The 11,024-nt window shown below is 48.6% G+C and overlaps 1 protein-coding gene across 1 annotated transcript; it reads left to right on the forward strand.

Annotated features, from left to right (window-relative positions):
- Window positions 1-5,245: 5,245 nt before the first annotated feature.
- FABP1 (fatty acid binding protein 1) lies at window positions 5,246-9,240 on the forward strand. Its single transcript, XM_040591413.1, has 4 exons — window positions 5,246-5,394; window positions 6,448-6,620; window positions 8,525-8,614; window positions 9,124-9,240. Exons 1-4 carry the CDS (start codon window positions 5,328-5,330, stop codon window positions 9,172-9,174), a joined length of 381 nt encoding a protein of 126 aa, XP_040447347.1. The 5' UTR covers window positions 5,246-5,327; the 3' UTR covers window positions 9,175-9,240.
- The last annotated feature ends 1,784 nt before the right edge of the window (window positions 9,241-11,024 follow it).

Consider the following 11,024-nt stretch of genomic DNA (forward strand, 5'->3'; position numbering starts at 1 on the left):
ACAGCTCCATTTCTTTCCCAGCATTTTCTTTCCCTGCCCCAGCACAAACTAGCTCCATAAGCAAAGAGAACCATTTTCAGTCCTTGTCCCCTGACTCCATCAGCTGGGTGGTGGGATGGAGGGCAGCCGCATCCCACCAAAGGCCAAACTGCAAGGACAATACATGTCCTCCGAGGGCATGAGCAGGGGTCCATGTGCCGGGAGAGAGGCAACAGCACTGCAATGTTTGAGATAAGGCAGGTGGCACAGCCAGCAGCTTTATTCCTGCTATAAAGCAAGACCCCCAACTGCAAAGGCCAGCTCTTCTGTAAGCTTTGCTCCCCAGGTGATTGTTGGCAATCAAAGCTAAGCCAGCGATAGGTCTCATACTATCAGTGCAACCGCTGCCTTGCCCTTGGAGAAGCAATACTGAGCCTTTGCTCCCTTTGGGACCTTTGTAATACAACAAGGACTGAGGGCTGCCCATCACTGAATTTTGGCATTAATGAAAGCCTTTATTGAGCAGCAGTGCTCTGGTAAAGCCGCCGCTTTCAACAGTTTTATCAAGGCTCTGATAATGGCATATCTAATCTAAATCAATATGAACTGGCGCTTGCATGTCTACAGCTTGGAAGTTACAGCTTGGAGGGAGCCAGCCTCCAGGAGACTGCCACGGCCATTTTAAAAAGAAAATTTTGGGAAAGGTGCTTTATTTCATCTCATTTCTATCTTGGTAATGCAGCACAATGAAAACTTGGTGGAAACCAAGAGGGGCAGACAGTTCATAGCAGCAGCAGCATCTTTTCCCATCCCATCCAACCTTCTGAAGCAATGCAGTCATGTGGCCTGCTGAAAAAAGCTTTGTTCCTGGAGGTTAAAAATAATCAGACCAAAGATGTGAAGCCTGGACAGCAGACCAAGTTCCCAAGTACAAACACAGCAGAAATACGGGTGACCCAAGCAACACAGGTTGAGGCAGAGGGAAGCCCACCTGGGGATCTCTGATTAGCAACGTTGTGACCAAGGTCTTAAAAAAATGGCCGGATTTGCACTAAAGAAATCCATAACTGAATCATCAAAAGCCTGGCTTGTAGCCTTTCACATTTGAGCTAAAAGAATCCTAGTGTACAGCCCAGTCCCAGCTTCCCAAAGCACTGAGGTGAAACCACAGCTTCACGGAGTCTAGGGAATCACTGGTGGGATAGATAAGAAAAGCGAGAGAGGAGATAGAGGCAAAGTGCATGCAGACATTCCCAGACTTTCACAAGACTGCCAGGTACCCTGGTCCTGGGCTACAGCAAAATGCCTCTCCCCACACGGTGCTCCAGCTGTAAAGTCATTTTCCTAGCTCAGAACTTCAATAACAGTTTTAGTTTCAGGAGCCCTGAGACTCAAAATCCCATTCCCCACCGTAACGTCCAAATTGCCATGAGGCAGTGCACATAGGAGGGTGGTTCCCCAGTGCCCTGGCAGACACTGAGTGGAAGTGGGAGCCAGGACTGGGAATCCCAGGGAGGGGTTGAGGGAAGGTGAGAACAGCCTGCAACTGCCCCACAGGCAGCTACAGAGATGATGGGGCCAAACTATTCTTGATTATGACGGATGTTATAACGTGAGGTTTGGGCTGAGCACCTCTTCTTCAAGAGGTGAGTGGTGCAGCCCCAGGATGGGTACCCAGAGAGGCAGAGGAGGTGGTTTTTGAGATTTGGCCAAAGCTATGGCTGAGCTGACCCAGTGGTGGTGATGTTTTTGCTTTGAGCAGAGACCTTGAGGTCGCTCCCAACTGGCATTTCTCTGATTCATCACCTTGGGACACAGAGCATTGGGATACCTCCGTGGCTAGGAGGAAGCTGAAAAGTTTTGCATGTCTGTGTCTTTGATTCAGGTGCAAAAAGCAGAAATGAGACACTTGTGTCCTTTTTTCTGACAAGCTTCTAATGTCCTACGCTTTATTTCCAAAGCTACTTAAAGTACTTTCTGGCTTCCCTCAAGAGGTAGCTTTCTCAGTAGTTTTTGAAAATTATGCATGCCTTTCCTCTCTCTGCAAAACAGGTCCAGGTTTTAGGGTATGGATTTAATTTTAATTAAATGGTCAGCTGACTCTGTCTTGTGTTCATGTAAATCAGGTGCATTTTCTTGGCCCTGGAAAGTTAAAGTGATGTTGTGTTTTAAAAGATCCTCTATTCTGGTGGGAAGATGTTCAAGTATTCTGAACTTTGCTATTGAGATTAAATTTATCTCACCTGCCGTTTGCTCAGCAGACCTGGCTAGATAATAATTACCTTGGCCAAATTTCATTCAGTAAGAGTTTCTTCTTTTTTTTATAAGAACTTCTGTATTTCTTTGCTGGGGGAAATAAAAGAACTCAAGTCCAACAGAGACTTGCAGACAAAACAAAGAGGGTTTTTTTTTGATCATTGATTAAAAAATCAGTTGGTTGCATTTCCAAGCTTGCAAGCAGTGATTCATCGTCCACATTTATCCAACTCACCAAAGCTGTTATATCTATCCACACTAAGTAGAAGAGGAGAGGACACCTGCAGAGAACAACTTGGGTCCCAAATGGGGTGAATTCTCTCATGAATTGTCCATTTCTGCCAGCTACTCAAGCAATTTCTGCCCAATTACCAAGAAAGTCCTGAACAATTATATTCCCTTTTTAATATTTGATGAGTGACATCCAGACCTTAGGAGCCTGGCCTGCCCAGGGGGAGTTCTTACCCAATTTCTGGTGGTTTTCTAAGTAGTTTAGCTGCCCAGGTTAGGCATGGTAACCATTTAGAAGTTTGTGGGATAAAACCTGGTGGGCTTTTCCAAATCCTGTTTTAGGCTCAGGTCTCATTAGCTTGGTGGCTGTATGCCCCTTCAAGCTGGCATGGGTCTCCCAGGGAGATGATGGGCCTGGGAAGTCTGTGGAGACGGAGATGTCAGGCTTCCTCGGAGGCCAAGGAAAACAAGGTGCTCCTTCAAGCACCTAAAATTGAATTCACCTTGGATAACATGAAACATTTACAAATGCCCTGGACATGGAAGCTTGTTTTGGAGAGGCCAGGGGTGGCTAGGCAGCCCTGGGACACTACTCATGACGTGTTTCTCCGATTTTTTGATTTATCTAGACATCAGCTCAGAGGTATTCATTGCACTGGATGTGGCTGAGGTTACCTGAGACAGGTCTCTCCCTATGACTTAGGGACTACCCCTTCTCCCTAGCCTGCACATGGAACTGGGTGACAACGGGGCATCCTCCCCGGCAGTGCGATGTGGTCAGGCATGGCTGCTCTAGGAGTGCATCTCACTGTAAAATGAATGAAAAACAATTCCAGGCTGCTCTAGTGGATGATGGTGAGCTGTGCAGAGCTGGGGCTTTCCCATGGTGGTCACCCCACAGTGCATCGGAAGCTCTGGGCTCTGGAATGAGTCAGATATACATAGAGAAATATTCAGGTGTTCTTTCAGGTCTGAATCTCCCCATCATGCAAAGAGAGGGGACCCGAATTGCCTGGAGGAGCAGCCAGAGGTCCAAGGGCACGAATGCGTGGGAGACACACAGGTACTTCCAGGTGGCCCACAGCCAGAGGCCATGACCTGGTGGGACGCAGCGAGCTGCCAGCTCTGGCTGCTGCCAGGACCCAGCCAGAGGTCAGTCACCACCATCCCCATGAAGAAGACACTGAAAAGGGACATGTGGCAATGCAGCCCTGCGTGACCCTGGGATATTGACCCAAGGGCAGGGGAAAAAACAAAATGCAGTCCCTAAAGTGACATCATCCCTGTTGGGAAGCGGGGGATAAAAGGGAAAAAGGCTGAAAAGCTGTTTGGAGAAATTGCTGAACCAACCCCTGCCCTGCCCCCATGAGTGCTCTGAACCTGCCTGGCCCCTCCGTGGTGCAGAGGGGTGATGTCCCCTACAGACGCACCCCCCAGCCAACCTCACCCACTGCTCACACCACTAGCAGAGGTTTTCTCTCTCCTGCCTCACCAGGCAGATGCTGCCTGTACTAATTAACCAGAGAGTGAAGCTGGATGCAGCGCAGGCAGCGTCACTGCACCACTGCATTGCAGAGAGCGGCGGGTGGCAGCCCCGGCTGAGCTGGCAGCAGCTGGACAGGCAGCTGCAGAGGGCTCAGACAGCATCTCCAGATTGGAAGGAGGCAGGGTTTTTTCACGGTTATCCATGATTTCACTTTTAAAAAGGCCAGAGATGCTATAGGAAGGCAGAATGGAAGAACTGCAAAAAGGAGAAGGCATGTGAGTGAAAAGGGGAAAAATCCCTAAGCTGGTGACTGGAGAAGGAGGAGTTCACACTGGCAGAGGATGAGATGGGAGCTGAGCCTGGGAGTCCAGATCCAGAGGATCCAGATTCAGACGCAGTGCAGCAACCTGGGATGCACAGCCAAGGGACTGCACCGGGAGAGGAGCCCAGCCCTGAGTCCTGTTTTGGAGGGGGAGTTGGGCTGAGCTCGGAGGCTGCCACTGGCCCTACGGCTGGGGCGGCATTTGGGAGAAACACAGCTCCGAGGGACGGAGTGCTCCTTCGGTACACAAGTGACTGTGGCTCTTCTGGGGAAAGGAAAGGAAAGGGGGTTTTAATGGTGGCTCCTGGCAATAGCCTTGGGAGATCCCTAATGGCACCAGTCCATCTATCCACATGAATCCCGTTTCTTGGAGGCAAGGCCATAGTGATGGAGTCTGAATTAAACTGCAGTCTTCAGGATGGGCCAGGTCAAGTCCAGGATTTGATTTTGAGTCGTGTTTTTTCCTTAGGGGGCAGTGATGATCTTGTCACTACTGCTACATCTCTGTCACACCCAAGCCCACCTTCACAGAGGACTGTGAGGCATCTGAAGGAGTGAGCAGGTTAGTCCCTGCCAGCATGCAGCCACTACTCTTCATGCCGGTGCTAAAGACCCAGCATTCACACATCAGTAAGTAGAAACCCCACTGGTGTCAGCTCCAGGAGACACCAGAATCTTTTACCGCTTTCTCCTCTCCCAGATGTGTGCTTCTGGACTGCAGGCTGATCAGAGGGGTCGGCTCATTCTTCTGATAATTAATCTCTTTGCACATTTACTTTTTTAATCGTTTGTTTATGGATGCCACGTTGCTACTTCTATAAGGTGGGTTCATGGGGTTTTTCCTGCCCCCACGTTGTAAATCAAGGTCTGTAAAATGTACAGTTTATCACTGACCATTGCCCAGTTTTATGTTAATGTTTGAACATGGCCATAAAAGAATTACATCATCTTACCTCTGACCAACTTTTAAGGCAAAAGGACCTTATAAAACCAAGCTCTGCTTACCAGCAAGGCACCTTCTCTTGTGTTGGGAGCACAGAGAGCCTTTCCATCATGAACTTCACTGGAAAGTATGAACTCCAGTCCCATGAAAACTTTGAGCCTTTTATGAAAGCCCTTGGTAAGTGCCTGCATGTGCTCTGTCCTGCTTTGCACTGGTGTTTGGGTGTCTTAACTGTGCTGATGTACTGATGATGTAGATTGACAGTATCTCTTGGATTTCCTATTTCTGCCTGTCATCTTGCAATTGTTGGGTTTTTTTAACAGTATGCACGTGGAGATGTGATATCAAAATAGAAGAGAAAGCTTCTCTCTGGATGGGGGCTGGAGGTCAAGAGATGCTGCATGAAATTTTATGGTCCCAGCAGGCTCTGCAAACATGGGCCAGTGTGGCAAAGTGCTGCACACACACGACAAGCCAGTGGTACCTTGATGGCTTAGGGCCACTGCAGATCTGCTCCGTCAGGCTGTGAAATTTGAGGGCAAATAGGACATTGCTCAGCCCACTGTGCTGCTGCTTGGCGATGCTGCAAAGCCCCGAATTCCACCATTCAGCAGAAAAATAGTTGGGGTTATTTAAATGCTTAATGATGAATTTGATTAAATGCTTAATGATGAATGCTAGATTTCCACCAGTGTCTGTGCCAGGGAACATGCTCCTGCAAGGATTCAGGAAGCTTTGCACTACTTCTGCACAGTTATGTGCTGGACAGACTCTACCTGTCAGATCAGCTTTGGGCTTTGGGAGAAGACTTTAGTGAGCTGGTTCTGAGGGACCTAAATTTCATTAGAAAAACACTTGGTTCCTTCATTCTGCCTCAATTTATTGTATTTTCTCTGCTTGACTCTCAGTGAAGGAAGGAAAACAGGATTTTTCCTTTCCATCTGTTGCTTAGCTAGGGAGGTAGCTGTTCTGCTCCCAGCCAGGTCAGCAAGACAAGGGAGATGTCTAGTTCCACGGAAAACCCAGGATGACAGCATTTGTTATTCTTCATCCCCAGCAGATGCAGGTCTATGTGGCCCTTGGGGAACCATCATCATTGCAAGGTTCTTCCACACTGGAATAGAAATCTTCCCAGCCGTGGGTCACCAAATGCCACCACGTTCATTCAGCAGCAGCAATCTGCCCACCAATGTCTCCAAGGTCCATCTAACGTCTCTTGTTCCTGGGCAGGGCTTCCCGATGAACAGATCCAGAAGGGCAAGGACATCAAGAGCATCTCAGAAATCGTGCAGGATGGAAAAAAGTTCAAGATTACTGTGACCACTGGCTCCAAAGTGCTGCACAACGAGTTCACCATTGGGGAGGAGTGCGAGGTAGAGATGCTGACGGGAGAGAAAGTCAAGGTGAGAGATCAGCTCTTCCTTTGCTGGGGCTGCAGGGGTCAGGGACTTCAAATTTCCTTTCTAGCCATCTCCTCCACACTTGAGCAAAGGGAATGACCAGACCATGGGTGCTAAAGCTGACACAGGGAAAAGATCTGGGTAATTCCCAGCCTGGTTCTACCTCTCACAGTTTGCATGCATGATTTAATATGATGGTAAGGGACTAACCGCTGAAACCAAGTCTGCAGATGTGACACCTGCTGCCCTGCTCCCTGCAGGCCCCCAGCAAGTCTCTTAGGGACACATTTCTGAAAGTGTTGGTCCATTTCTGAGCCACCTTCCTGAGCAACTCAGAGCCCAAGACTCTGAAATTCCCACCTCCCCTATTTGCTTTTACAAAACAAGCTTCCCAACCAGCACTTCTAGAGATGAAGCCTTGCATTTCTAAAGTTATTTTAATAGCCAGTTTGGAAAACACTGGAAGCCAGTGTTTTAATAGCCCATTTGGAAAAGGGAGATAGAGATGTTTTGGTAAATTTTTCTGAGAACAAAAGGTCTGAAAGATTTGAGGTGAAAAAGGGGTTGACTTTCTGTCATGTTGCAACACAAAACATACTCCCACCTTCATTTTGTTGACTTAAAAGGTAGTGCAGGAAAGTCAGCCAATTAATCATAAACCAACCAATCTGTCTTTTTAAGTCCTGGCAGCTGTTAGCTTGTCTGCTAGCCTTTTGCATTGCTTCTGTTTACACTGAGTGAGATGATTTGGCAAGGTGAGGATTTATCACCCTTGAAACTGGGTCAGCTCCTGTTCCTTGATGTTAGTTTCCAATGGTTCCTAAAACGTCAAGACAGTGCCACTGGCAAATATTGCTTCTCACCTTTACCTCAGGAGAAGATGATATTGCAGGGAGTTTTGAAAGCGGGAGGGATGATCACCAAAGAAATTACCCACTGAATCAGGCTCTGAGAGCTGTACTGGCTGTATCAGACTTTGCAGCATCACTGAAGCCCATTGTGCATAAACTAGGGGGAAATGGCTATTAGAAGAGTTTTACCCTCTGTAAATTAGCAACTCAAGGCCAAATAAGCACATCTTACAGCTGAACAGGCAGATAAACAGAAACGTTTTTTGCTGGCTTATTTATCTGAGTAATTTCAATGACCAGTGATAGCTGCCCTGGGGGTGCTGGTGCTCTCTGTAGCCTTTTTAGATGTGCAGCTCCTGCAGGGCAGAGCCTCAGCAGATGTGCCTGTCCCTCTGAGATCTTTCCAGCCATGACTTTCTGAAAGATGCTTAAGCAGTTTCCCACATGGACTGAACCTCCCCCAGCCCCGTGCTTTCAATCAGCTCCCCAAAGGAGCTTGCTGCAGCAATGTGCAGTGAGTGGGTGGTGGAGAGGAGACAGCAGGGCATGCCCTGGCCCAGCTCCGGTGGCTCTGCAGTCCTCTCCCTGGAGACATGCAGCTCCTCTTGGTCTGAGTGCTGCACAATGAGCTGCCCCATAGAACATCAGAGCTGCACGGAGGCACCAGCACTGGCAGTGTGAAGAGCATTCCTTCTTCTGCCCCCAAAATCATGTATTTGTGTGATGCCAAGGGATGCCAAGGATCCCTGATCTGGCATCTAACAGCCATGAGCGAGTCTCAGTTTGAAGGGGAAAGAGGTAGGTATGGTGGCAAACCCACATTCCTATCAAGGCCAAAGTAAACATGCGTACGTACCCTTCTTGTGTTATAGTCACCACCAGCACAACACTCTCTCCTCCTCCTCCCAGGAAAGCCAAAGTCACCAGGGGAGCAGCTTGCTCCAAACAGCTTGCAAGGGGGGTGGTGACAACTCAGTACGGAAGGGGAGGGACAAAATGCAGGGGGTAAGATGGTCTCCAGCAATAACATGAATGTGTCTGTCTCCTCCCTACTAGGCTACTTTTCAGATGGAGGGTAATAAACTGATCGCAAACCTGAAAGGGCTGAAATCTGTCACCGAACTCAACGGAGACACCATCACCAATGTAAGTGTAGAAGAGAAGGGCAACGGTTAGGGTGATGGTGCACACAGCTGGCTTCAGGGATCTGGCCCTGGAAAGCCCTCAGAGATGCTGGGGAGTTTAGGGAGGTGCTGGAGATGAGTACAGGCTTGCACTGCAGCCAAAGTTGATAAATTGGCCAGTCACTGAAGGCAGCTTTCCATTACAGTCCGACACAAAATGCACTCTTTAAGACCCTAGTAGGCATTTCTGATCAGTTTCATGTAATGAGGGCATGTTCTCACCCACCCAGAGGCATAGGTACGTGTCTGGGCCTGGGACTTTTAAAAAAGAGAGGTGCAGCAAACTGATCAGAGTTGAGGGATGCCAGATTATCCCTACCTGCTTTGGGGTATTCATGAAGCTTTAATAATTCAGTTTATAGGAGATAGACTGGGGACCAGTCCTGTTTTGTTTTACAAAACCAGATCCTTTCCAAGGAGAGTTTGGAGCTATAAACCATGAAAAGCTAACACTCTCCATTTGTTTTTCAGACACTGAGCATGGGAGACCTCACCTACAAGAGAGTCAGCAAAAGAATCTAGAAATCCTGTGCATGTTAATCATTTTACTGTGTAAAATGTGTCCATTAAAGTAAAATTTGTACTAAAGGCCTCTTCATTATCATCAATCACTTCACTGTTACTATAAAGAGACGCCAGTCACCAAAACTCACAGAAGCCCTGGTAGAAACTGGGCAACAGGCTGATCCAAGGCTGTGCTGGAGCCAGGCTTAGGGCACAGGCTCAGAGCCGTTGAGTGACCCTCTGAGACGTGCTCCATGCTGGCGAGCACTGTTCCAGCCCCTTCCTGGGGACAGGTGCCAGCATCCTGCTGGGGATGTCCCAGTGGGTCGTGCACCCACAGCTGCTCTGGCTGGGTGAATGGAAGAGCACTGGGCAGGGAAAGGGCTCTGTTCTCTGTTCTTGCAAACATGGCCAAAGTGACAACAAGGTGACTGGCAGGGACAAAGGATGGGGTGGTTTAGGTGTGCTCAAGGAAATGTCAGTGATCCTGGCTAGAAACCTGCTTTGGGGAAGCAACCAGCATGGGGGCAGTTCAGGTGTCCCAACACCTTCATCCTCACACCTCCTCAACAGGATCCAGCCCTACAGGCTCTGACCACCCCATCCCCATCTCGCCATCCTCTCCCACCAGCAGGAGGGCCCCAGGCAGCCTTCAGGTGTCCAGAGTGTGTTTCACCCCAAACCACTCCCGACAAATCGAATTGAACGGTTCTTCCAGGGTGAAATACAGGGTGGGTTCTCCTGGCAGGAGAAAGGCACTGGTTGTTCACAGTGTAGACACAGAAGGAGCACCTACACTCTTACTTGGCACAGCAGGCTGGATGGAGATGTGGCTTTCTGATTCACACAGGAGAGGAAACTCTTCCTTCTTAGCTGCCTTTTCCAAGCCTTTTGCTAGGACAATGACTGGGAATCATCACCGAGAAACAGGTATAGGGCTGGTGGGATACACCTAGCTGGGATAATATTCCCACAACCTCTCAAAGCTGATCAGGGTGTTAGGAGAACACCACAAGTGCTTCCCCACCTCCTCCTGCAACCCTAAGACAGGCCCCTGAAGGGAAAATTTTACCTCATATGCATCTCTCCCAGGACTCCCCTCTTCTCAGGGAAGGTTTTCATATCACAGGTTGACATAGGTCCCCATACTGAGAACTGAACTAATATGGATTGTCACGCTGGGCATCAGGTGGGAAACTCATGGACAAATGGAAGGGCTTAGACCAACAGCACCTAAAAAGCAGATGTTGGTCTCCAGTGAACTCAGATCTGGAGAAACACCAGCAAAATCACTGAGAAATGTCGAAGAGGAAAAGCCCTGGCTTTGTTTTCTTGCTATTCTGCTGAGGAGCAGGTGGAGGATTCTTGAACAGACCATCCCTTTTCATCTCTTGGCTGCCACTGGAGGTCTGGAGCAAACCAGTTTGACATCAAGACAGATGGGCAGACATTTTTTTATCTAGAAATCCAACCATTGCCTTTAGACTTTTCCTTAGGTCCGTTGGCTGTCCACTGGCGGCTGATCCATGGACTACCCCTTTTTTGCTCGGTGCAAAATTGATTAAGCACCTGTCTAAGCTGAAAGGCAGGTGCTGAAAGGCATCAGAGCCCCAGCTCACCTTGAAGGTGAGCAAAGGTGGATTGCCCTCCCTGGAAACCACTTGTTCAGTTAGAGCAATCCACACAGCCAGTGCATCACATCAGCACAACTGGTTTCTGGCACAGACTCATGTCCATCTGCTGCCATCATTGCAGACATTTTCTGATTTTTAACTAAGGAGACTAATTTACCCTAATTAATTTATCCTGATGAAGTAATTCCACTTAGTCTCGCTTGCGAAGTGCCCACAGTTGGATGTTGCACCCAT

The sequence above is a fragment of the Falco naumanni genome, chromosome 1 (genome assembly GCF_017639655.2).
Source record: "Falco naumanni isolate bFalNau1 chromosome 1, bFalNau1.pat, whole genome shotgun sequence".
Taxonomy (NCBI): Eukaryota; Metazoa; Chordata; class Aves; order Falconiformes; family Falconidae; genus Falco; species Falco naumanni.

What these genes read in the sequence shown, in the direction of transcription:
- FABP1 (XM_040591413.1), top strand. Translation starts at nt 5,328, where the DNA reads ATGAACTTCACTGGAAAGTATGAACTCCAGTCCCATGAAAACTTTGAG. An exon ending in GCCTTTTATGAAAGCCCTTG is followed by an intron (nt 5,395 to 6,447) that starts GTAAGTGCCTGC and finishes GTTCCTGGGCAG; the next exon opens with GGCTTCCCGATGAACAGATC. An exon ending in ACGGAGACACCATCACCAAT is followed by an intron (nt 8,615 to 9,123) that starts GTAAGTGTAGAA and finishes TTTGTTTTTCAG; the next exon opens with ACACTGAGCATGGGAGACCT.